At 56.7% G+C, this 26,270-nt stretch overlaps 1 protein-coding gene and 1 long non-coding RNA gene across 5 annotated transcripts; one reads left to right on the top strand and one right to left on the bottom strand.

Annotated features, from left to right (window-relative positions):
- The first annotated feature begins 9,328 nt into the window (after positions 1-9,328).
- On the top strand, positions 9,329-25,518 carry GALNT5 (polypeptide N-acetylgalactosaminyltransferase 5). Of its 4 annotated transcripts, XM_062578705.1 has the most exons (10): positions 9,329-10,099; positions 14,847-15,013; positions 16,335-16,454; positions 17,343-17,478; positions 17,862-17,981; positions 18,163-18,280; positions 19,002-19,325; positions 22,752-22,832; positions 23,096-23,251; positions 24,223-25,518. In XM_062578705.1, exons 1-10 carry the CDS (start codon positions 9,477-9,479, stop codon positions 24,361-24,363), a joined length of 1,986 nt encoding a protein of 661 aa, XP_062434689.1. In that variant the 5' UTR covers positions 9,329-9,476; the 3' UTR covers positions 24,364-25,518. The 4 variants fall into 4 exon arrangements, with proteins under 4 accessions (XP_062434689.1, XP_062434690.1, XP_062434691.1 ...); XM_062578706.1 differs by lacking the exon at positions 17,862-17,981; XM_062578707.1 differs by lacking the exon at positions 23,096-23,251.
- LOC134142014 (uncharacterized) lies at positions 11,237-13,827 on the bottom strand. The gene is made up of 3 exons (XR_009958773.1): positions 13,212-13,827; positions 11,980-12,573; positions 11,237-11,894 (listed from the first exon to the last, which is right to left on the bottom strand). It is a non-coding gene; the product is annotated as an uncharacterized LOC134142014 (long non-coding RNA).
- Positions 25,519-26,270: the final 752 nt, after the last annotated feature.

Here is a 26,270-nt window from a genome sequence, read left to right as displayed (position 1 = left end):
GTTGCCCAGAGAGGTTGTGGAGTCTCCTTCTCCGGAGATCTTCAAGGCCTGACTGGATACGGTCCTGTCTAACAGGCTCTAGGTGACCCTGCTTGAGCAGGGAGGTTGGACTAGATGATCTCCTGAGATCCTTTCCAATCTTACTGATTCTATGATTCTTTGCAGGCCTGCACCCAGAATCAACTGAAATCCATTCATTTTTAGTGACTTCTCAGTGAGAACAGGTATGTTACAAGGCAGGAACTGAAAATAAAAGGAAGAGAGAGAAATGCTCTTAAATATTTCAGTTGATTTTTAACTCTACTGAATCAACTGAAGTATAGGTAGTGTCTACCATGGAGCTAACACTATATTTAAAGGAAAACATATTCAAAGGCATAAAAGACAACAAGGTTCCTAAATCTCCTTGCTTTAATTAAAGGAAAAGGTTAAAAATTTGCTTAAATATATATAAAACAATCCGGTGCCGTATGTCCGGCACTGCTGTGAAGCAGCTGAGCACCGCAGCTTTGCACTAGTGGCTGCGCGAAGCAGAGGTGCCGGATTCTGATCGTTACAGCCGCGGTAGCACCCCTGCGACAGTAGATTACATCTCAAATGGAGATTTGACATTTTAATTTCGGTTGTGCCTTTAAATTTATTCAGGTGGAAAACAGAACAAATGACCATCTCATTAAGCCGTATGTTCTCAGTGTCCCTCGCCTTTCCCGCTAGCTCAGAGACGGAGCCAAGCCGCCGGCGCGCTCGGCACGAGCCGCTGCGGCCTCCGCGCCAGCGGTGCGACCCTGCGCGGCCCCGCGCGCCCGGGACGCCCCCGCCGCTCCGGCGTCGGCTCTCCGGGGATCGTTGCTCTATTCCTGCTCCCCGCTCTCGCGGGGCCAGCGGGGCCGGGGAGCAGCGGCCGGCGCAGCCCGCGGCTGCTGGCTCCGCCTTTGCTCTAGCACAGCCCTTACTGAGGTTGAGCGGGGACGGGCGCCACGAGCCACCTTCGTTTCGGAGCCGCGGCGAGCAGGAGCAATCCCAATGGGTCCAGGCCGGCTCCGTGCGCACAGAGGGTGCGACAAGTCCCCAGGCCGCGGGGTCCGGAGGTGGCAAGGACTGGCGCTGGCTCCAGCGCAGCCCGGCGCGTTTTGCCGTGCTGCTGCCTCAGGGCACAAAACACACCGGGACCAGGCCTGTTTCACGCAGAAACAGGAACGTCTGGCGTGGAACGGAACAGAAAGCGACAACGCTTACATGCATATTTCAGAGTGTCCTAGAAAAAAACAGGCAATGACATCCGTGCTGCAAAACTTTATGCGAAAGCTAATAAAACTTACGGAAGATGTATTTCATTTATGTATCTGCAGGGCTCACCTTGGCTTAGGCACTACGACCTCCTGGCAGCCCGTCCTGTGGGGAGAGGAAATTCCTTTTACATGGTGGGGTAAAGCGTGGCTGGCGCTTCGGCGTGTGGGGGCATGCAGGCAGCGGCCCCCAGAGCGGGACGTCGGCGAGGGCACCTGGGGCTCAGCGGAGCAGAGCAGCACGGGGGTGGGAGCAGCACTGGGATGGGGACGGGGATGGGGATAGGGATGGGGATGGGGACTGGGACAGGGATGGAGATGGGGATGGGAATGGGAATGGGAATGGGGACGGGGATGGGATGGGGATGGGATGGGATGGGGATGGGGACTGGGAGGGAGATGGGGATGGGGTTGAGATGGGATGAGGATGGGGACAGGGACAGGGATGGAATGGGATGGGATGGGGATTGGGATGGGATGGGATGGGATGGGATGGGATGGGATGGGGACGAGGACGGGGATGGGACGGGGATGCTTCGCAGCGCCTGCCCCCAGCCCTCGCGGTGCCCCTGAAACTGAAGCCCTCGTCAGCCGCTCCCGAGCCGCTCTCGCGGCTCCGCCGGGCTATGCAGAGGGCAAAAGCACCACCCTGTGGCCAGCGGGAAACCGCGTTTCCGGGCCGCGCTGGCCCGGCCGCCGCGGCGCCGCCCGGCCCGGCCGCCCCGACGTCCCCGCTGCGCCGCGCGGGTGCCGGGCGCGGGCTCCGGACGCGCTGCGCCGCCCGAGGGCGAGAGAAAACGGCGTGTTCCGCGCCTCCGCTTTTCAAATACTCGCTAATCACCAGGGGGAGGCAAGTGCCGGGGGGAAAAATCCCCCGAGCAGTCGCTTAGTTCTTGCTAGCTGACCGTTTCCAACTCCCCGGCTCGTGCTGCTCTAATTCCCACCAGCGCTCGGGTCTGGGGGGTTATCGAGGGCTGTGACCGAAGCGCTTCAAGAGAAGTTCAAAAAATATCGATGGTAAACGAATTACAAACACCTAAACGCTCGCTTTGCACTGCAAAACGGGTTTTGTGAAAAGAGCCAAAGTAACCGGTCGTACCGGTCGGGGGCGAGCGGAGAGCTGCTCTCGTCGCACCGCAGCTTAGGAATTGCGTCCAAACACACACCCATGCACTGAGGAAATGCCATTTTTTTCTTAGAAATTTCTGCACAGAAATAAATTAATCCAAGGAGCGATTCATTTTGGTACATTTACTCAGGAACTGTAGTCCCAACACAATAAAACGTTATCCCTCGAGCAGAAACGACAGAGCGAGGTGAGATGAGGAAGGGGGACGCTTATCTTTGATTTTGTGCTGGCGCCGACGAGCGGCTCTACAGCTGCAGCGTGCTAGACTTCCAGCAACATGGCACGGAGGTGGGGGGACGATTAGGCCCTTCCCTCCCACTTGCAGAAACTGCTAGGAGACTTTTTACTCCCTGGGTTACTTAAACAATCTTGCAAATTTTATCCAACAGCACTAAGATGACAGACAAAAAAAGAAAAAAATCACATTGTGGAGGAGAAAGCTCTCAAAAGCGAAAAGCGCCATGCTTTCAGCTCACTGAGAGACCCAACCATCACTAAGACTGAAAATTGATTTAATTCAAGTTCCTTCACATGAAATGAAATCAAGGAGTGACTAGCCAAGGCAGGAATGTGACTGCTGCTAGACAAATGTCTCCAAAACACTGTTTGAAGACATTTGTCTCAATTCCCAGTGGCGAGATAGGTCAGCCATGCCCCAGCCCCTTCCTATTTGCTATTCACTGACACACGTGCGCTGGGCTCTGCTCATGCAAATATTAGAGGAACGTTGCCTTTGGTGCTAATGTCCACCGTCACGTGCAAACAAAGCTATACATGATTGCACACCTGTGAGTCATTATATATTAACCAGCACTTATTATATTTGTATTAACTGTTTTAGCCTTTCAGGCAGGAGACAAGAAAAATAAGGTATAGCTCACGCAAGCAGTCAAGCACCTCAAATATTAAATATTTTGAGCAGCTTTTGGGTTCCCTACCCTTCGAGCTGAGTATTTACGGAAGTATATATTTACAAAAAAGTCTGGATTTGTTCCTGCATTAATCAGGATGGGAATAAAAGGTTGAGGCTGTCTGCTAATGTGTCTGCCGTGGGGCCAACCACGGCGTCCCCGAGCGAGGCTTCGGGTCGGGGCTGCCGGGGGAGGCGCCGCGGTCGCCTCCTTCCTTGGAGACGCTGCAGGGCTCCGGGCAGCCGGGGACGCCGTGGTGAGGCCGGAGCCCGGGCAGGCAGGCGGGCCGGGCCGGGCCGTGCCGTGCCGCGCCGTGCCGCGAGGCCGCGGGGATGGCCTGCGGCGGTGCCACGCAGGAGGAGGCGGCACAGCCGTGCGGCAGCGGCGCTGGGCAGAAACCATGGGGGGAAGCGTCTCGCCGGCAGCACCGGTCTGCCAAGTTCCCTAGAAAACGGAGCTTAAATCTCGGTTAGAGGAAAAGGGAAAAACGGCCCGAAGAAAATTACCACGCTCGTGTCGCGGCTGTTGCAGAGCTGCTTGTGCTCTGCGCCTCTCCCGTGACAACGCTGCGAACAAGTGCGACCGAGCGCAGAGCCCGGTGCCAGCGCGACCGGCCGCCCGTGCGCGTCGCTCCGGCAGCGGCGCTGGCGTCTCCCGCGCTCGGCCCCGCTGCGCGGGCCTGGCTCAGCCTCCCCGGCCGGGGTCGGTGCAAGGGCCGCTGGCGCTTGGGCGCGCTCCCGCCGCGCGGCACATCTCCTCCACGCACGGTGGGGCCCCGCCGGCGCCCGCGGCTCGTGGAGGGTGGCGGCGGTGAAACCCTCCACCCCGGCAGGCTCGGGAGACGCGGGCGCGTGCCCGTTTCCCGGGGTGGGGGCAGGTGCACGGAGGAGCTCCCGCGCGGCCGCCGCGGGGAAACGCGGGGAAACGCGGGGAAACGCGGGGAGCGGCGAGTTCGAGGCCACAGGAAGCGAGATGCAGAAGCAGGACGTGGGGAGCGGGGTGGGGACGGCGCGGCCCAGCCTGCTGGTCTGCCACGAGCGGGAGGACGCAGGTCGAGGGTCCTCCCTTCCCCGTGAAGGTGGAACCAGGGGTGGCCCTCAGCATCTCGCCAGCGCCCGTGTCGCACCAGCGCCTGTGTCGCACCAACGCCCGCGCTTCCCGTGGAGGGACTTGCAGCGGGGGCACCTGGAGCGAGCGCGCCTGCTTCCGTGGGAAGTCCCAGAGGAGAAGTGCACCGTGGCCACCCCGGCTGGCCAGCTGGCCCCACTGCAGCAAAGCCCCCGGGGCGGGCCCCACGGATATTTCGGTGGCCGTTCCCGAGGGAGAGCCCGCCGCCGCTCCCGCCGGCGAGGAGCTGCAGGCGCTGGCTGAGGACGGACCGGGTCCCTCAGCCCCAGGCGCAGACCCTTCCCAGAAGTGCTGGTGAGGCAGGAGAGCGGGGACGGGAGGCCGCAACGTGCGCCAGGACGGTCCACGCTCACCCCCTCCTCCCGCCGCCACCGCGTGGCAATGCTGCTTCCCGCGCTCTGCCGACAGCATGACAAATTTAGTTTAACTATTTTGATGTAATAATCTAATTAGGTAAAAGGGTTCAGCAACCGATTGCATTTCACTAATTTCAACCATCTGCTTCAACATTTGTTCCTCTGTGTACCAGATTTCAGAGTGTCTTTGCTCTAATAGTAATTAATGAAACTGTTAATAAGCCACATATATCATATTATGCTGCAACAATTTATCAAAGAATAATGTTATGGGACAAATTATATATAACAATTATAGAAAATGGCTTCCATTACTAATGTTACACACTGCTAACTAGTTTCTTTACTCTTTTCTTCTTAATGAATTCGCTAATTAATTTAATGCACACTTTATGCATAATTTGAAATTTAAAAACATTGCTGGGTCAGGTTTTACCATTCTCCTTCACGTGCTGTCTGCTTCTACAAGACATGTATTAGCAAAACATGACCCCTATGCAAATGACAGAGCCCTGCTGGTATTTTCAGCCTGAATCCCTCGCGCACGTCCCCGCGCTCCCTTCCACGCATGCACACACGCATCGCCCCGGCCCCGGCCCCGGCCCCGGCAGCCCCTAAGTTGGCGCTGTTTCGCATGCAGAGTCTCACGGTACATAATACCGGTGCACTCCACGAGAAACTGGGTCATTATTTACCCCCCCCCCCAAATGAACATAAATGGCTATTGCTGTTCCGTGTGATACAGCCAGCTCTGTTCTGGGGAAGCTGTTTTCACGGTCTGCCCTCACAGCTATCTAAAAATAGAACTTTGTCGCCATCATAAATCAAAAATCACTCCCACCCCCAGGAAAATAAGCTTAGCTTAAAAATCAGGAAATCTTTAAAAACAGAAATGCAAAGTTTAGCTTCTGAAACTTTGGCTTTTTAAGCCTCCAGCATACAATTGCCTCATATTTCCCAGTTTTCTGCATCTATAGTTTTGCAGCTTTCCTGTGGAGCAAGATCCCAGACTTTTTGCTTCCAGAGTCAGTGTTTGCAGCCTCACCTGGCTGCAGGGCTACGTGCCGAGCCTGTTCGAAAATCACCAAACCTTGGCGCGCCACGTAGAGCACCGGGCTGCTTCCAGCTTCGTGCTTCCTCCCTTTCCGCTGTTTGACTTTCCACGTTCAGAGCAATGAGACGCCCCACGGAAAAGGCCCCTTCCACCACAGAGGCTGCAGCTCGTGGACCCTGCTGTTGGCTAAATCCGCAGAGAGGGACAGGCCCCTCCTTCCTAACAGCCGTGTCCCCGGCTTGCCGTCCCAGCGGGCACACCTGCGCGTTCCCGCCGCTGGCGCCTCTTGCTGCGCTGCGCTAGCGGCTCGCGCTGGGGAAGCTACTCCACGAAAAACGTGACTTTTACCCGGGGGCCTCCCTCCGCTACCTGGACGGCAGATGGGCGCTTCTGTAGAGCAAACACCCGCTGACGCCCCCGAGCCTGTTCCTAATTTCAGGGCTAGCGTTTCCGAGGTTCGCTCGGGAGAAGCTCACGCAGCCGGGTGTCTGGAAGCCGAAACGCTGCCCCGCCGGCGACGCGCGCCCGGCACGGCCCTTCCCGCGGCGGCGGGGTGCCCCGGGCGCCGCGGCACCGCCGCTCGCCTCCCTCTGCCCGCGGGCTCGGCGCCTCGGGACACGTGTCGCCTGCCAGGTTCAATCACGCTGCTCAGAGCCGGTGGGAGGTCGGGCACGCGCGGGAGGAGAGACTGTCACCGCATTGCTTTAATTCACCTACAGAATTTGCTCAAGACACGATTAGGACGGATTGAATGAAACACCTGAACGAACAAGCCATCCACAAGTGAGGCTGTTCCAGCGATCCATCACAGTTTGGTCGGGTCGGCCGTGTTCGGGAACGCGCGAGGCCGTGATGCCAAGCGGTGGGAAGAGCAGAGCCAGCCAGGAGGAAGGCAGCAGCCTGCCCGCAGCACCGCTGCCGCAGAGCCGGGGCGGCCTGGGAAAGCCCCTGCGCAGGGGTCCGCGGCGCTTTGAGGGCACAAATCCCCCCGGTGCCGGCCGTGCCGCCAGGAAGGCGACCAGCCCAGCAGCGTTGCAGCAGCAGGGACCCTCGAGGCTCTCCGGAGGGTTTTCCCTTTTTCTACACGCACTTATATTCACCTAGGTCTATGGTGCTCCTGCCTCCTATGCACAGGGCAGGTTTCATTAAGCTAATGAGGGTTTCAACACGCACTGCCGAACACCCATGCCGGTGCTCTGCGAGGGAGAACTCAAGCGTGCAAAGCACAGCAGAGCCTGCCCTGCGCACAGGAAGGCCTGGCGGCTTTCTGAGCCACCCATGTGGACTTTTCCTGCTATTTCTGTGGTCACCAGCAAGAAGAGCCCTTGCATATTCTGCGCAGTATGAGCCATCGTGAGGTCTGCCACTGGCGTCTTCAGCGCCGCATGGCCTCACACACTCAGGAAACACGGCTCGTCCAGCCAGCCCGTCTGCAGCCCGAGATCACTCCTCCCCACCGTCTCTTTGGGCAATGACTTTTTTACGTTTATAAAACACTATATGGAGGCCCACAGAGACTTCTTATAATGCTTGCTCCACTCCTGGGGCTCTTTGGAGTGAAAAAAAAAAACCCACCTTTTCAGCTTCAAGTTATGCAGCCTGACACTCCAGATTAGTGATGGAGCTGCCTTGACTAAACCGGTTTCTCCCTACGGAAGCAGTCACCTCGTGCCAAGCCATGTGCAGGGAAGGCTGCTAGCCAAGGCCAGCGGCCCACGCCGAAGCGTGCTGGCGCGGCGCCGTGCCGCCGGTGTGGAGCGGGCGTCCCGGGCCGCTCGCCCCCACCGCCCCGGTTCGCAGGAGGAGCGCCCAGTTTCCCGCAAGCAAATGGCCTTTCCCCTCTGCCGCCGCGAGCGCTTCCTCCTTAAATCTGCACTTCAGCACTGAAAGCATCGTTCTGTTCAAGTTTAATCCCGACTCCCAGCTTTCTTAGTTTCAAATGCCTGCTTTAAAACTACTTCCCCCTCTCCCCACTTAACAATCCTGCAATCGTAACTGCCTCTTAGTGAGAGGGGAAGTGCTGAAGCTCGCAGCATCCACGCCGGCGAACCCTGCTGCAATGAGAGCCGCCCAGCACACCGCAGGGAAGCTCGCTTTACAAAGCAAAGCGCTGCAAAAACAACAGAATTGCCTTTTCCTTTGAAAAGGTATGTTTTAGATCTCACAGTGTAAACACAGTCTGGGCTTTGAAATTATTATCCTTTTTTTCAAAGCATGAATATGAATAATATTTTCCGCTCATTTCTTTTCCTTTCCACATACACATTTACTACAGCAGGTGGGAGTGATTTCTTCTCAAAAGTCTGCTGTGCTGCGATTTGGGACGCTGTGCGTTGCTTTTACATTTATTAGTACTACAACTTGGAGAGTTACAAGGCACGGATCAGGACGAACTTTTTGCTCTTTCCCTTCAGTAGTTAAAAACTGAGTTTTCACAGCTGATGTCCACAAATCGCAAGTAATTTGGGGGTATTTTTGAAGCGGCGGTGTCCGCAGTGTGCGTCTGATGCAAAGCCACTGGTGCACCCTGCTCCCCGGCCGCCGGCCGCAGTTTTCGCCGGGAGCACGAAGCGCCGCCCGGCCAAGGGGGCGGCGGCGGCGCAGCGCGGCGCGCTGGGGCCCAGCGGCGAAGCGCGGCCGGCCGCTCCGGCGGGCGCGGGGGAGCCGCCGCGCGTGGGCGCCGAGGGCTGAGCTGCCTCCGCCGCGCGGAGCACCGCGGGGGCCGCCCGCGCGCGGCCGCGCAGCCCCGCTCCGACACCGGCCGCGGCCCCGCGCGCCCGGCCCGCGGCGGGGGAAGCGAGCGGCGCTGCGGCGCGGGGGGGCCGCGGGCGGGGCCGCGCGGGGCGGGATCGCGCGGGGGGGGGGCGCGGGCGGGGCGGACGCGGGGGGGCCGCGGCCACGCAGGCAGCGGCGGCGGCGGCGGGGCCGTCGCGGGAGCGTCCGCGGGCGGCCATGGGCCGGGCGCGGAGGCTGCTCCGCGGGCGCGGGCGGGCGCTGGCGCTGGTGGCCGCCGCCTCGGTGGCCTGGCTGCTGCTCGACGTGGCGGCGCTGCGGCTCTCCTTCGGCGGCGGCGCGGCGGGGCCGCGGGCGCGGGAGGGGCGGCGCGGCGCCCCCGGCCCCGGCCCCGGCGCCGGCCCCGGCGCCGGCCCCGGCCCCGGCGCGGACCCCGGCGCCCCCCCGACGCCCCCGGCGCGGCCGCCCAAGCCGGAGAGCGGAGCGGGCCGGCGGAGGAGCGGGGCGCTGACGGCCGCGGCCGGGAGCGTCGCGGGGAGCGAGCGGCGGGCGGGCGCGTCGCGGGCCGCGGGAGCGGAGGGCCGCGGGGGCGCGGGGGGCTCCCCCGGGCGGCCCGGAGCGGGGGTGGCTGCCGCCGCCGCGCCGCCCGGCCTAACGCCCGGGGCCGCGCCTGCAGGGGCCGGAGCGGCGCCCGCCGCCGTCGGAGCCGCCGCGGACGTCGGGGAGAGGCCGGTGGGCGCGGGAGCCGCGCCGGGGCAGGCGGCGCCCAGCCAGGACCCTCCGGACAGGCCCCCGGGCCCGGGCGCGGTGGCTGCGGGGCTGGCGGAGCGTACCGGGCGAAACGGGACGGGGACGAGTGCGGCCCGGGCGGCCGAGGCCATGGCCCAGCGGAGCTCGCGTCGGCCCGCCAGCCCGCCGGGCGCAGAGCACGGCGAGGGGCTGCCCGCCCGCGCAGCAGCACCAAGGGCACCCAGCAACGGCGGGGCGGCCGTGGCAGGGCAACCCGCTGCCCGTGAAAACCCCTTCGTGCGCATCAGCAAGGAGAGGGAGAGAGCCGGCCCCCCGACGACCCCCCGTCCCAGCACCGACTTCAACGGGAACTCCACGAGGAGCCCAGAAAGGCGCCCGGAGCGGCACCGCCAGAGCAGCGAGGGCGTCCCGGTGGCGCGCACGGCATCGGCGGTGTCCAGCAGCCTGCGGAAAGCCGAAGCCGCCCCGGCTGAAGGCCCCGGGACGGCAGGCGCTGCTGCGGCCAGGCCGGCCAAGGGTGGCAGCCGTGCGCCCCACGCCGCACGGAGCCCCGGCACCCACCGGGTTCTCGCCATGGACGTGACACTCGCCCCCAGGGACCCCCGAGCTCCCGGCCAGTTTGGGCATGCCGTCGCCGTCCCTGAGGATAAACAAGAGGAAGCAAAAAGTCGATGGAAAGAAGGAAACTTCAATGTCTACCTCAGCGACCTCATCCCTGTGGACCGAGCCATCGTGGACACGCGGCCTGCCGGGTAAGACCTGCTCCCCCGCAGCAGCAGTCTTGGCACATGCACGTTGCTGCTGGTCACGGGCTCCCTGGGAAGCTTTAATCCGCGCGTTTGGAGAGGGCTGGTGGTGCACCAAGGTCCTCTCTTCATGCATGCTGTCAAAGAAATGTCCTGGTATTTCCAGGTGACAGGACCTTGCATTAAACATACAACCGGGTAAAATTTCCAGGTTTTCTTAACCAGCTAAGCCCGGCTGTCCAGAGAGATCTGGGTGCTGAGGTGGACGTGGAGGTGCATCAGGCCTGAGAACATTTTCCCCAGTTCATCAAGTATAGCACCAAAGATGAAACCAAGGCTCCTGGGCTTTGGTATTTGTGCACTTGCTTCCGAGGGCGGCTGTGCATCGTACCAGTCCGTCTCCCTGTGGCTGGGTGACCCGGTGCTCTCACACCTGAAGCTGTCCCTTCCTCCTGCAGTCTCTCCACCCTGGGACCCATCACGCTATGACCGCACCTACCTGCCTGTGAGCACCGCATGAGGGCTCCAGAAGCCTCCTGAGAGCTCATGCCAGATGCCAAAATGATTAACTGGCATGTGGCTGCCTTGCCTGAAGCAGTGTTCAGGGCGTTCCTGCAGGCAGGGCTGGGGCGCTGGAGCTGCAGGCACAGTGGAGATGCAGAACTTTGCTTAGGAAAACTGTCCTGCAGTTTCACAGCCATTTCCACGAGATGTGCAGCTGGTTCTCAAATTGCAGTTTTGTACCTTGAAAAACAAACCAGAGAAACCTGTAGTTGGCCTGCAAAAGCAAAAGGTGAGGTAGGGGCAGTATCTGGGCAGCAGGAGGGCAGGGCATTTGAAGGGATCTCTCCTCTGAGCTGCTAATGCCAGAACAAGCGCAGAGAGCGTCTAGAAATGGTGCAAATTAAGCTGAATTGCAGGTTTATCTGTAATACCCTTACTGCTTTTCTGATTGCAAACAGCTCTCGTAGCGCCTTGGCAGGTAAGACACCTCCCTCATGCGGACACAGTCCTGTGCCCCACTGGGGCAGCTTGCAGACTACAAGAGCTGTTGCGTGGGATTTGGCCCCCGTCCCACGGGATGTATATGCAGAATATGCAGAAAACTCTGTGTCAGCGTCGATAGTCACTTTGTGAGCCAAGGTGAGGAGCTGCAAAGGAGCGGGGCAGGGAGGGAGGGAGGCCGCTACGGCTGCTTTCCCGTGTGCACACAGCACAGCAAGCAGAGACGGTCCAGGCCGTAGAGGCCGCCTGCCTGCAGGAAAAGAGCTGTCGCTGGTCACCAGTTTTGTCTTGGTCTCTAGAAGATCAGACCATGAGCAGAACACCACCTCCCCGGCTCACCTGCAGCACTGCCGCCAGTCTCGGACATTCCTGGCGGATGAGTCACAAAACCTGTGTGCAGGGAAATGGAGTAGCTGCTGTGCTGGCAGCACCTTAGCCAAACAAGAGTGGGAAGGCTGGCAGCGTGCCCGCTGGGCTGCAAAGAGCCAGGCAGAGCTTCCCGGCAGCGCGCCGCACGGGCAGGGACCGTGTGCGCGGAGGCTCCCGTCCCGGGGCGTGGATCGCCCCAGGGCATGGGGAACAGTGCGTCCACCTCCCAGGCTGCATCCCCCCCCGGCCCTGCGAAGCTTCCCCAGCAGTGCCGTCTGCTGCGATAGCTGTGCGGGTGGGAAGCAGCCCGTCGCAACAGGAGGTGGCAGCTGGCATGGTCCAGATGTTGACCGCAAACTAGAAATCACTCTCTCGGATGCCTTTGTAATCCGCCTCAGCAAGAGGCGATGCAGACGGCGCACACGGTCTGTGGGCGAGGAGGAAATCGGGCCGTAGCGGCCAGCCCACTGCGGTGAGTGCTGGCAACCCTCCCGGCCCAGGCTGTGCGTTACCTTTGTGCCGCAGCCTCCCAGGCTCTCCCGGGTTGGACCCCCAGCTCCTCCCTTGATCCCTGCTAGAACGCCGAACCGGACCGCTGAATCTGGCCGGCAGCAGGCTTGTCCCGCGCGGTCTTCGGTCTGTGTCCAGGTGCCGAGGCTGGTGCTTACCGAGTGCTGCACCTCCAGAAGCGCGTGCGGAGAGCACCCCAGACCTGGCGAGGAGCAAGAGGCGAAGGCCGTGCAGGCGAGGGGCTGCTCTGGCGGCGCGGAGCAGCCGGACGTCTGCCGGCAGAGCGCTCCGGGGGGAGCCAGCGCAGCTCCTCCCTGAAAATCCGTTTGTCCGGATTTAGACGGGGACCCGGATTTGCCGCTGAGCGTCGCGCGGCCGGTTGGCGCCCAGGCCGGGCCTCGGCTGCGCCTGGCAAACGGGACGAGGTCCCAGGGCGCCCGCGTGGCTCCAGGCTTCGGCTCCAGGCTCTTCCAGGCTCGCGAGCAGGAGGCCGGAGGAGGCAAAGCGCCGCTAGCGGCTGAAGGGCCTGCGGTTTGCTGACTCTCCGGGGGCCGTCAGCAGAATGCAAAGGCTGCGGGCTGGTTTTGTTCAGACGCCTGTTTGAGGGTGGAATTTCAGAAGGATTTGACTTCTACTTAGCATTAGCTATATAATATTAAGTATTTCCTATATGTGTATTTTTATGTATGTGTGTACATATATATGTATATATATGTACGTATGTGTATAGCAAAGCAATGGAGCCCAGACTCACACAGACCATTTTGAAATGTCTTTAGCTATGGGTCAATAGCAACAAACCCATTGCTGTCTGCCTAGAAATCCTGGTTTTTTAGGCAAAGAGGGAGAAAAAAGAAGTTCTTGAATTTCAGGTTGCCTCAAAGCATTGCTTTAAATCATTGCAGCACGCTCCGTCAGTCGGCCTTTAGCTCGACCCCTGTCCCGTCTCCCGAAGACCCGCTCCTCCGAGGGGCCCCAAGGGCGCCGGCGCGAGCCCGGCGGCTGCCTGTGCGCAGGGATTTCCCGCTGCGTCCCCGGGCAGCCTGCGTGCCGGCGGCGCCCGCCGAGGAGGCGGCTGAAGAGCCGCTCTCCGGGAGCCTCCTTCCCACCAGGTGCTTCCCCGCTGCGCACGACCAGCGCGGTTTGGCGCTTCCGCAGGTGCCCTGCCACCCCGCGCGCCGTGCGGTGGAAGCTCTCGTTCTCTCTCCCGCCCTTCCCTCCTCCCGCGAATCACCTCCTTGGGTTCACCAAGAGTAGTCATGGGCTCAGCTCTCTTCCCAGTCCCTCTCGTTACTCTTTCTCGTTCTCGCAGACGAGCTCTGCTGCCGGTCGGCCAGTACCTTCTCTCCGGCGACCACGAGAGTCCTGCAGGCGCGTCCCAACCAAACCTCCTCTGCTGCAGAGACGTCCCATGGCCGCAGGCCAACATATGATCCACTTCCAACTAAATCACACATTAACATAATTGTATACATATAGTAGGTATATACACGTTATATACGTACAGCATGCACTAACATAACCTTCAGGATCCCCTCCTGGCTGAGCTAGCCCTGGCTGCTCCATGCATCATCCACATGCTGTAGAACAGGAAGACACCTCAAGGAGTGCTGCAGAGAGTAACTCTGGGGTTGTTTTCATTTATCCAGAGCACTTCTGTTTAGCTGCAAAGCCCTGAAATACCTGTAAGTTTGCTTGAAAACACCACAGAGCCCGAGCCGTGCGGTGCACTGTGTCAGCACGCCCCACCGCCAGCTGAACCGGAGGGAGGGCTCTGCTCTGGCAGGAGAAGAAAGTAAAACCTTTTATCAGCTCCCACTTATCGATGAGGGAGAGAAAGCAAATCCCAGTAATTGTGGGTATTCTGGGATAAAATAGCGTATTTCGGGGGAGAGGAGCTCTGCTGCGAGGCCTCTGCGCTCCTCCAGATCCGCTCGGAGATAGGAGAGCTGAGGGAGCGGCGGTCCCCGAGGCGCACGTCAGAGCCGTGGTTGAATTGCAAATAGCGGATGAGAAAAGCTGCGCATCGACCTTTTGTTCAAACACTGGAGACACAGGCTGACCCCGCCATTGCCTTTGGGCTGTCACGGAGTGGAGTGACAGACCCATAGACGTGGCAGAAATTTTATCGCTCCCTCAAATCAACCGACGTGCGTCTTCCCTGGGCTGCGAGGCATGCGGGTGCCGCTCGGCGTGCACCCGAGAAGGGTGGCCAGCGTTCCTGCTGCGAGATGTGGTGACTGGGTGGGAAACAGACCACTGAAAGCACTACGTATTTGTGATATATGTGGTATATACATGTAATACCAAACCATGTTTTCTATGGAAAGTAAACAAATCCCATTGGAATTAAGATGTTGGAACATCTTCCCCTTGCTACTGTCCCCTGAGTTAGGTGCGAAAGCTAGACTGGGCCACTTGTCTACTCCGTGTGACTCTGATCAGTAGTTACGCTGAGTAACCCTTTCTGGAGATAGCCGTTTTTCTGCATTTTAAACATACGGATTTTTTTTTCCCCTACCAAGCTGAGTTTCATGCAGCCTGGGAACCCAAGGCATGTGGACCCTGGGGGTATCCCAAAACAGCACCAGATGTGCTTGGGTCTCCTCCCACCCTAGGACTCACTGGGATCCACAAACTGCTCCCAGGAGCAAAGCTAGCAGTTTGCCTCAGCTTGCTGGACCGTTGCATTGCTTGCTTGTGGAAAGGAGAAAATAAGCAGATCGGTACAATATTATCACATGTGAGTGGGGAGAAAATTAGAGAAGACCTGTCAGAAGGGAGGAGTGAGTCCTTCCTGTTCCTGCAGGACAGCCCAGGAGGGGAGGCCTTGGGGGCTGCATCGGTGACCACAGCATTGCTGTTGCAGGTGCTCGGAGCAGCAGGTGCACAACGACCTCCCGACCACCACCATCATCATGTGCTTCGTGGACGAAGTGTGGTCCACCCTCCTGCGCTCCGTCCACAGCGTCCTCAGCCGCTCTCCTCCACATCTGATTGAAGAAGTCATCTTAGTGGATGATTGCAGTACCAAAGGTAGGTGAAACTTTTTTTTACCTTTATGAAACTAATATAACTTGAGGCTAAAATACAATTTATTCTCTGTAATTCAATTCTGTGTAGTAGAAAGAAATCACATTTTCTTCTTTTGGGGTGTTGAAGTGCTTCGCTGTGCTGTTACCTCTTCAAATTGGAGGGATCAGAGGCCACGGCTGCACTTGGGGCTGCAGCGTGCTCTCAGCAGCGGATGGACACTCTGGCTCGGAGGCGTGTGTGCTCAGAAAGGCATGATCACCCTCCTCTGTGCAGTTCCCAGATCGATGCACGCTTTTTTTTTTCCAGAGTTGGTGTCAGGAGAAGAATACACGGTTCCCAGAATTGCTCGGGGACTGTAATAGTCACAGTATCGGCAGCGGCTGTGTGGGCGTCTGTGCATGCTCCGTGGATTGACGTGCTAGTCGCAGGCCCTTGAGCTGATACGCAGCCCCTGCTTTTTGATACTTTGGCTCTCCACTGACTTCAGCTCTCAATAACTTAAGAATTAAGTAACTTTCCAACTACTAGTACTTCAGGGAAGGTACTGCCTTAGGTGAACATCACAGCCTGTGCCAAGAGTTGACGGTCTAATGAGAAAACAGATGCAAGAAAGAAGGGAAGAAGACTCTATTTGTTCGTTTTTTTAACTAATCATTACTATTAATTAATACATACTATTTCCTCTCAAAAACGTCTTTTCCATTTTCATTGTTATTTTCTCCCTGTTACTCCCCTTCACATCTGCTCATTAGCCGGTGAAGCCTCTGGAGCGCCGGGTTTGATGCGGGAGCTGCACCGTCACGGTGCATTGAGGAGAAGCAGCAGCAACAGCATCCTGCTAATGTGTCTGCAAATGCATCACCTTTGGAGCCCCTCAGAACTGTGGGAATTGCTCAAAGGAAGCAAATTTGCAGCCAGATTTTAATGGCGATCATAGAGTCATGAAGAAGAAAAATCATTTTCAAAGTCTTCAAACAACTGCTAAATACCCAAATTTGGATGATGCAACACCCAAGTGAACCCATTAGGATTTTACTTGTAGCCCGTCATTAAAAACAAGCTTTTTGAGCAGCCCTGCACTCGCTCTTCTCCAAGCCAGAGAGGGGCTAGATAGTCCCACTTTAAGCGTGTCCTGCTTCCAGCTAAGCTACTGTGCTGGCCAGAGCACCTCGCTGTCAGGTTAGCATCGATGGGGCAGGACCCCGGCAGTCTTCCTCAAGTCAATAAAAACCCCAAACGCAGGAGCCGCGAGATGCTTCCGGGGAAAATCCTCCCACTGCTTTTTAAGTTGGTCTCATTGTCTCATTCTTCTTGTCTTTAGACTACCTCAAGGAGAAGCTTGACAAATACATGTCACAGTTCCCCAAAGTTAAGATCATTCATCTCAAGGAAAGACACGGTTTAATACGAGCCAGGCTGGCTGGGGCAGAGATCGCCAAAGGTAAGACGACAGCCCCTTGGCCCGCCTGTCCAGATCTCGACAGAGGCGCTGCGCAGCCCGTCTGCTATTCCTCCGTTTCTGTTTCTGGGTTTTGCTCTGTTACTTCTACCACTGTCTCTTCTATTTCTGCATTTTATTTCCTTCCGGCTGAACTAGTGTTAAGGATGTCTCACTGCCACATTAAACTGGAACCATTCTGCAAACAAATTTCAAGCATCTCAACAGTCCTCTTGTTGAGTGGCACATTTTAGAAATAATGGCGATAATTTATAGAATACTTTCATTTGAAAATTTCTACTGCCTCTGCAGAGCTGGTCTAACTGAAAAGCTAGTGACTAACAAACCAAATGAACAAAAGGGCATGTTTTCAGCACACAAAACAGAGATTTTTCTGAGAGGATGAGCTGCTGACTGTTCGGCATCTAAAAACAGCATCCGTAAGTGTCGGTTCAGATTTCTGGCTCTGCCTGGCGTTAGCTTCACTTTCTGCCACCAGCTACAATGTTGTTATAAAAATGGCCAGTTATGCGTGGAATTCCCCAACTTTGCTTTCCATTTCATGCTGGCTGTGGATTTGCTCGGGCAGCAAGCCAAGAGGTTTCTTAGGACCTTAAGGAAAAATGTGCATTGAGTTATGGCTGAGACCTTTTCTCGGGAATGTTTTGGGGAGTGAAATGTCCTCCTCAGTGGTCACCCTGGGCATGGAAATCCAGCCAGCCTCCAGCTGGTTGGGGCTGGTGTCCACGCGCTCTTCACAAAACGCTTACCTGGAAATCGTGGATCGGGCCAGAAATGCGCCTTGGTTCTCTCCGGCTTGGCTCCTCTGGAAGGGGAGTGAGGAGTGGAGAGGTTTGCTGGCCCTGGCCATGTCCTCGGTTTTGCCCCCAGGCGACGTGCTGACCTTCTTGGACTCACATGTGGAGTGCAACGTGGGGTGGCTGGAGCCGCTGCTGGAGAGGGTCCGCCTGAGCCGGACGAAGGTGGCTTGCCCTGTCATCGAGGTGATCAGCGACAAGGACATGAGGTACCACCACCTTGGGCTGCTTGTGTCACTGTGAAACACAAATGTTAATGCAGTTTGGCCTTCGCAAAACCTCTCGGTACGACCATCAATTGTCGTAAGACAAACGTCTAAACCTTCTAGCTAGCCTTCAACAGTATTTCATAAGGAATGCGTAAAATTGCTGTACACGAGCTATTAAAATCTCTGCCAGTAGGCACAGCTGCTTCATTTATCACAAATAACAATTAGGTGTTCCATGTATTCTAGGACATGAAGAGGAATTCCCGATGAAATTTGTTTGAATCTTGGTTTAATTATGTACAGATACTTATCTTCATTCATTAAGGGTGACATTTCAAGCAGGAATGTGACTCAGTTAGACATCCTGATCTCTTTTTTTTAAGTTATATGACAGTGGATAACTTTCAGCGTGGGATTTTCACTTGGCCAATGAATTTTGGGTGGCGACAGATTCCTCAAGAGGTCGTTGAGAAAAATAAAATCAAGGAAACTGATATAATAAGGTAAAAAACCTGAATTTAAGAGTTCCATGAGCTAACCTGTCGGTTTGTTTGAGATGCAGTGGCCGAGCTGCCCGGCCCGTGGGGCGCACCATCAGAGGGGCGGGCGCTGTGCAGAGCCGCTCGCGGCCGCAGCCGCTGCTTCAGCGCCCGCTGACGTGCGCCGGCGCTCATCTGTTCGCAGGTGCCCGGTGATGGCAGGTGGCTTGTTCTCCATCGACAAGAAGTACTTTTTTGAGCTGGGAACGTACGATCCTGGGCTGGATGTTTGGGGAGGTGAAAATATGGAGATCTCCTTCAAGGTATGTGGTTCTCAGCTGCCTGTTCCTGCAGGGGATGTTACTCTAAGTGGACACCACGTTGACAGGTTTCTGGGAAAGCGCTTGAGTCACTCCCCCCTTCCTCTCCAGCACATAATCCATACCCGCCACCACGGGCGAGCATGTCACCTTCCAGGAGAACAGGCCATTAATCCCCTGCTCAAGCTGAGGGAGTTCAAGCTTCATCCCAAAGCCGCAGTGCGAGGGTTGGCGCGGGGCAGGAATAGCAGTGCCCCAGAGCACTTGGTTGAGGCTGTTGTTGAGTATCCAAGGCAAGCAGGCACCATGCAGGCTGCACTTGAGCACTGGGGTGGGATGTGCATGGGGAGCAAGGAGCTAACGGTCACCCTCTGCCAGCCAGATAGATATCTGGGCCCGAGGAGGCCCAGCTGGCTGCAGCCCGAGCAGCTGATGGGAGATCCGAGAGGCTTTTCCACCCGAGATGAGGTACGAGGTCCCTCTGTGGTCTAGAGCTGCCTTTGCAAGCACATTCCCTTTGGAGCACTATAGTTGCTCATATGCTGATCTCCAACAGAGCTGCCCTTGGCATGGTCTCGCTTGTCCACCCACCCCTTAATGGAGATACAAATCACACTCTAGATACTGCGCCAGCCAAAAGCTAGGCCATGTCGCAGAATTAGGCTATGTTAATCACAGTGCAGTTTTTGCCAGTGTTTCTGTCAAAGCAATCTCTGTTTTTCAGGTCTGGATGTGTGGAGGAGAAATTGAGATTGTTCCATGCTCCAGAGTTGGACACATTTTCAGGAACGACAACCCATATTCCTTTCCTAAGGATCGGATAAGCACAGTGGAGCGGAATTTGGCTCGTGTTGCAGAGGTCTGGTTAGACGAATACAAAGACTTATTCTATGGACATGCTTATCACTTAATCTTGAAAAACCTGGATGTTGGTGACCTGACGCAGCAGATTGAACTACGGAAGAAGCTTCAATGCAAAAGTTTCAAGTGGTACCTGGAAAACGTCTACCCAGACCTTGATGCTCCTCTGGTTAAAGCTGATGGGCTGGTATGTACCCAAATGATGACATGACTTGCTATTGTTCATTTAAATGTATTTTCAATGGCTAGCTGGAGACCTGGGAACATCTGAATCGAGTTGTTTGCTCGGTATTCCTCTGGGGAGCAGAAGGTCCATCTCTGAGTCACTTCCCTTGGTCTGTGAATGATTTGCACCCTTCCTCCAGACAAGGGTTTCCGTCCATGTAACCAGAAAACACATCTTTGAATGATATTTTTGTGTTTCCTTTCAAATTTCTATTTGGTAACATTTTTGAATATTTACTGTGTCACAGTCTGCATTTCCCAATGTTTTTATAAAGAAAAAAAGTCACAATTCCGAGACAAATTTTTGTTAAAGAGTCTATTTAGTGTTTAAAACCCAGGTTAATCACCCATGCCACAGTCAGGGTCACAGAGATGTACATCCCTTTAGCTCACCTCGCCTCCAGGACAAGAGCGCTGAAATCCCCTGTCTCTGCACAACTTATCCACCAGAGCAGGAGAGACAAATTCTTTTTCCAATGAGCTTCCTAGTGCTTCACTCACGTAAGCATGGAAGGCATTGAGCCCACGGACAAGTGTCGCAGTGCTTTGCACTGGTGATGCATCACCGCTAGAGCGCAGCAGAAATCTATTTTTCCCCTTTGCAGCACACGCCACATCGTGTCTGCTTTCAAACAAACAAAAGCAACAGGAAGCCTTGCATTTCTTCACTGTAGGTGAGGCCTGCTCCTCAGGAGAGGAGAAACGTTTTAAAGTGTATTTTGGATTAAAACCTGGCTCCTCACAAGTCTATTGCACTAAGGGTGAGCAGCTGAGCCCAGGTCGGGCTGTTTCTCCTCCCTGTCCCTCCTTCTCCAGCCAGGACGCTCAAGGCCCTCTCTGACACCAGTCTTATCTGTACGGCTACTCTGCAGGCGTTCAGAGACACTTCACCCATATTAAAAAGTGAATGAAGCAATGGATTTTGACCCAGATCTTAGCCTCAGCAAAATATCAGATGCTTCTCTAAACAGTCAGAACCTAAAGTATTCTATCCAGGAAAGATACTCAACTTTTTGCAATTTATCTGTCACTGCAGTAACATAAGTAAAGTATGCAGTTTGTAGGAAAGGTGACAGTGATGCCAGGAGTCAGAGCTAGAGGATTTGTTCCCCTCTCCGCCCGAGCAGAGCCCCTAAGCAAGGCAGCAGGAGGAGCGCTTGGAGGAAGGAGGCTGGTAGGACCCGGTGCAGCCGGGAGGAGCGAGGACAGGAACGGCCTGTCCCCTCTGCCCCCCAGCTCCTGCAACCTGCAGGTACTTCACAGGCCATTGTGGAAGCCAGGGAAAAGCACAGCAACCATCTGGCCGCGTTGCAGGCTTGTCTGCTGGCCAAGGGGTGGCATAAAGGGTCCCATTCACGGGAACCCCTAGAGACCAAGAGAGGCTGCTCTGCAGCTGCAATTAGTGTTTTTGTTCTATGAGCAACCATAAACGTGTTCGATAATAGCTTTGGAGAGGAAAATGGAGAAGGATGCCATGGTTTGGGGAAGCTGTGGGGTCTAGGTGACTACTCAACACTTGTGGAAAAGTTACAGGAAGCTGCTGGGTTTGTGCATTTAGATCATTTTTAGCTCCTCTTCCACTGGAAGCTCTGATTCCTCGTGCTGTGGCAAGAGCCGTGGTTTGTTGCTCGGAGCAGCTGCAGATGCAAATACTAAGTGCCAGCAACCAAGGCAGCCGTTCAGCAGCTATTATACCTGGCTGAAAACCTGTGTCCCTGTGTTGTCTTTTAGTTACACCAAAGGCTTCAGTGAAATATCAGCTTAGGTGAATTTCTTTTAACAAAAACAATAAGCAATAATAGCTTTGAGAATACAAAAAAAAAATCAGAACTTGAGAAATATTTGCTTTTTCAGCTCAAAACTGTTTCAGATGGAATAAAAATAAATGTCAAATTCAGCAGTAAGCATTTAGACCTTGTATAAGTAAAAATGTTTCAACTGAACCAAAACTTGAACTTTTCAGATTTGCTTGTGAAAATTTTCAGGATTTTCTTTGTCTTGATTCAGGCCAACTGAACCACTCTTTTATGTTTATTCTCAAAATTTAATAGGGCAGAAAATCTGTTTTTCAGCTAGCTCTGTGAGCTCCAGCTGTGTTGAGCATTATCCAAAATTACATGAAAACTATTTTCTGAATAGCGTATTTATTCACTGGGATTATTTGATAAATTGTTTGGCAGTTTTGAAAGAAGGAAGAGAAGCTAATGTGCAAGGAGTCGAACGTGTGACCAGCCCTAACCCTGACATGCTGCCAGTGTCCCGGCAGAACACAGCGAAGGCACCTGGCGACGGCAGCAGACCAAGCTCAGCTCTCGGGGGTCACCGTAGCGCTGCTGGTCTCGGGCCAGGGAACCGGGGGGAAGCTGGCCCAGTTCGATCCCGTATTTTCAGCTTTGTGATACAACCTTCAGTGCTCCCAGGCAACCTTTGAACGTGCCCGTCTGACCGTGTGAGCCGTGTTTATGAAAACATCTCCTGCAAACCGTGCTTTCTGCAGACGCTGCTGCTAGCGAGCCGCTGGGATGCCGGCTCCCGGGGGCAGAGCCGCGGCAGGGACCGCAGAGCAAAGAGAGGCAGAGGAGGAGTTAGTTTGCCCCTCCCTCGTAGCAATACGGAGCAGCAGGTGGCTAGGTGCAGAACACACGTATTCAGATGAAAAATTGGTTTGCCCTACCCGGTGCGGGGTGTTCGGTCGTGCAGTGCCTTAGCCCGTCGGTGCAGGGGCCGCGGTTCAGCTGAGAACTAGCGTAGTGGTGATGTTCCCACGGAGGTTCTCCATTCCGGGGGAACCGCAGTTGCGTTTCCCTGTTGACGGCAGATACTAAGGCAGCCAACCTAGACGGAAAAAGAGGAACAGTGACCTCAGCGTGAGGCACCGAGTGCGTCACGTGTCGCCTTGAGTACGCTCCCTACGTAAATCCATCTGCGTTTTCCTGTCTGGTGAAGGAAGGGAAAGTCTGTGGGACGGACGCTGGCCGTGCTGCTTAATTCCCAGAGGAGCACGCAGGCCGGCGGGGAGCGCACAGGCACGAGAAAGGATTACACAGTTGTTATTTTTTGAGATTTACAGAACAGGAACATTAGTTCTGTCCAAAAAAAAAAAAAACCCCACAAAACACCATGTCTCATCCAGCTTCAGATATTACTAGAAAAGGCTGCTCTAAACCGTCTCTTGATAGGGAAAACATTGGTAACGGACCAAATGTGCGTTGCGACCCTCACCGAAGACTGTGACACAGTATCTGTGCTTCCTCGGGGTGAGCGGGCAGTGTCGGCCGCTGTCCCTGGCATCCGGCCGGTTGGTGGTAGCGAGCACCCTCGCCTCGCTCTGGAGAACGGGTGTCTTATCTTCCTACTTCTAAATTTCCGTTCTGGCGCTGTTTTCTAGCTTGTCAACGCAGCCGTGGCGAGGTGCGTCAGCGTGGAGGGCACCGCGGCGGCTCTCGAGCCTTGTGATGTTAACGACGAGGTAAGGACGGCCGGGCTGCTGCCCGGCCCCAGCTGCCCGCCGCCCTCCCGGCCCGCCGCAGCGGCGCGGTGCCCCCCGCCGGGGCGGCCCCAGCGCGCCGGGGGACGCGGGATTGCAAACAGCCACCGTAACCCAGAAGTGGGGAGCTCGGGGGCGAGGAGCGTGGGGCCGGGGGCAGCGCTGCTGCGGGGCGGCCGGCGGAGGGAGGGGGCTGCGGGAGGGGGGCGCGCGGCGGCGACAGCGTCTGCCACCCCTCTGCGCAGAGCCAGCGGTTCAACTACACCTGGCTGCGGCTGCTGCAGCACGGCGAGGGGTGCGTGGCGCCGGCCGGAGCGGCCGTGGGGCTGCAGCCCTGCGACCCCAGGGACCACCGCCTGAAGTGGCTGCACATGTCGCTGGCCGCCTTCCAGCCGGAGCTGGTGAGTACGGCGCCTGCCCGGCCCTGCGCCGGGTCTCCTCCAAGGCGGCTTCGCACCGTCTCCCCCCAGAAGCTGATCCCGGAGGGATCCATCTCGGTTACCTAAAATGACGGTTAATATGCTTGCATCAGCATTTATTGGTACAAGCAATCAGAAACCTGAGTTGAAAGTCAAGCAGTGATTAATGCTGACCGCAGGCGTTGTGATGCTTTGCCTTCAGCTGATGTCACTGTCTCATTTTAACGATGTGCAGTTGTGCCGTGCATTTACCATACACAAAAAGATCCAATTTTTGCCCAAACAAGAATCTACACCTCATTTTAGTAATATTCCATCTAGCTATTAACCAAACGATGATGAGAAACGTTGCAATGCTAGGCCATAAAATGAAAACGTCCTTGGACGGTACTTGCTGAATTGCCTTGCTGGCCTCATGAGCTAAGCAGGAGAAGATAAGTGCATGTGCAAAGCTAAAGGATCGGAATCACTCAAAGTCTTCACTCTGTAGCGGTCCAGTTTACTCACCCAGCATTTGGAGTTCATTACTGAATTACCTAATGTCCTTTTCATCACAGTAAATGTGCTTTTGGTTCACCAGCTAGGAAGCTCCAAAATACAAAAATCAGTCTCCTGCCCTATATTCCTATATTGCAAATAACATCTGGAGTTACTTCCTTTGCATGGTAATCACCATTCAGACAGTAAGAGAACTAATCTTTTAATTTCCAGTGAAATAAAAAGCCGTGAAGCACAGACAGTATAATACAATCCTAGCTGAGCAACAGGTGTAAGCTTTGGATCCCACCCAAATTTCCCTTTAAGTCTGCAAAGAGCTCTTACCTCCTGGAGAAATGCGGGAAGGGGCACATCAGAAAACCAGGCCTTCTCCGCGGGGCCGTGGAACGACGCGCGTGCGCGTGCTCGGGTCCGGCCGAAGGTGGGGTGCCTAAAGCCAGCTCTTCTCCCCCCAGATGGACCACGTCGTCGTGGAGCACCTTCCACAGCCGGCGTGTTTGGAAGCGGATCCAGCTCACAAAACCCTGAGGGTAAATGCGTGCAACTCCTCCAGTCCTTATCAAAAGTGGCGGTTTGGAAATTACTATGCAGACTGAAGGGAGCACTATCAAGCAGAAACCCTGTGGTTTCATCTTGTGAATCCCGCAGTGACATCGTGAGACTCGTGACGGCAATGACCAAACTGCAACTTCATTTCCAAAGGATAATTGAAATCCATAGTTTAAACGCGCGTATTGAGAGATCAAAACAGCAAGCAACAGCACTTCCAGTTTAATGACATTTGAAACAGGTTTTTCACTCGCTGTGGGACACTTTGGTGAAAGTTAAATTAATTTTTTTCTTACTAAATGAAACTATTTGCTCAAGTTCCCCATCCAACCATATGCAGGCCTTCGGTAGTTTTCTCTGGACAACAGCGTAAGCTAATAGAAATATTTCCAGGACTCTGTAAGTGTAAACAGCAAAACTGGGCTATTTATCCTGCCACAGCCTAAGGAAATGGAAGTTTATTGACGGCCCGTTAAAAAAAATCCATCGCAGGTGCCCATGCAGGGCCTGGCTGTGGGATCCCACCCAGCTGGAGCTGTCTGATGGTGGGTTTGCTTAGCAATTCATAGCTTACCAGAAAAGCCTGTTTTTTAGAAACGGATGGGGCCGTTTCTACCCCGAACCTTCCCCAGCGCGCTCAGGGTCTGTGCGACGCCGTGGAGGCCGGTGAGCGCCTCCCCAGTCCGGACCGTACGAGCGTGCCTCGATGCGCACGCGGACACGTGCGTGTACGTGCGTGCGCACACGTCCCCCGCGGGCCGTCGCGCCAGGCGACCGCCGTGCAACGAGCCCTCCCCTGACTCTGGCCGTGGCAGCGCGAGCGGCGCCCGGGGCCCGGCCCCAGCGCGGCACAGGCCTTCGAGCCTCACCGCCGCCGGCAGCCCAGCGAAGGACAGATCCGACGGGGGAATAAACTTACCTGTGACCAGATGACGAGACCCAAGGCGTGCAACGTTAATGTTATCCAGAAGGGATTTTCTCCGCTTTTCTTATTGCAGAGTTGCTGCGTGCTTGCTTGGAGGAGCTGCTTCACCTTTGCCAGTGGCGTCGCTATCAGGGCAGCAGTGCTTACTGCCCTGACCTGCGTTGCTGCATCGCTGGTCGCTGCATTGCTGCATCGCCGCATGGGTGCGGTGCTGCATCACCGCTCGCCGCGGTGCCGCCCCGGCACTGCTCACTGCATCACTGCTCGCTGCGGCGCTGCGTTACTGCTCACCGCGCTGCTGTGCGGCTGCGCTGCTGCACTGCCGCATCGCTGCTCGCTGCATCGCTGCTCCCCGCGCTGCTGCGCGGGGGACGTCGGCTGCGCTGCGCCTCGCAGGCCACCCCGCGCCGGCGGGCACGCGCCGCTCGCCTCCCTCGCCCGCCACGCCGCAGCTCGCCCGCGGGGATCCGCGCCGGCGGCGTCGGACGGGCGTTGAGCCCCGTTCGCTGTCGCTCGGCCGCACGCTCTCCGTCGGCGCTGAGCGGCGGTGCTGGGTGCAGACCCGCCGGCGTGCCGCACCGCGCCGCGGGGAGGGGGCTTCGCGGCCACGCCGCGCTCGCTGCCCGTGCCACGCCGCGCTCGGCGGCCAGCCCGCGCCACGGGGCGCGTGGAGACCTGGCTCGGCGCCGGCCGGGAGGAGAGGGAAGCGGGAGGAGCGGAGCGGCGTGAGCGGCGCTGCGCGGAGCCTCTTCCTGGGAGCCTTGCGCGGACGGCGCCTGCCCGGCCGCGCTCCTCCTGACCCCTTCCCTCCGATCTGCCGGCGGACAGAGCTGCGCAGCGTCGAAACCCGGCAGGCTTCGGCAGTGCCCGGCCCGGCCCGGCCCGGCGTGGCGGCTCTGCTCCGGGCTCCAGGCGCGCGTCCCGGCGGCTCCGGCCTCGTCCTCGCAGAGCGCCGGCGCTCCCGCGGAGCCGCTCCGCTCCGCACCGCCGCGCGGCGGGGAGCAGACGGACCGGCGCGCCCCGCGCGGC

This window comes from Rhea pennata, chromosome 6, assembly GCF_028389875.1.
Source record: "Rhea pennata isolate bPtePen1 chromosome 6, bPtePen1.pri, whole genome shotgun sequence".
NCBI classification, from domain to species: domain Eukaryota; kingdom Metazoa; phylum Chordata; class Aves; order Rheiformes; family Rheidae; genus Rhea; species Rhea pennata.
This window is presented reverse-complemented; position numbering and strand designations above follow the sequence as displayed.

Bases quoted from the DNA above. Each gene is read 5' to 3' on its own strand.
- GALNT5 (XM_062578705.1), top strand. From the start codon at position 9,477: ATGGCCCAGCGGAGCTCGCGTCGGCCCGCCAGCCCGCCGGGCGCAGAG. The intron at 10,100-14,846 runs GTAAGACCTGCT...TTGCTGTTGCAG, and splicing joins GTGGACACGCGGCCTGCCGG to GTGCTCGGAGCAGCAGGTGC. The intron at 17,479-17,861 runs GTACCACCACCT...CTTTTTTTTAAG, and splicing joins ATCAGCGACAAGGACATGAG to TTATATGACAGTGGATAACT.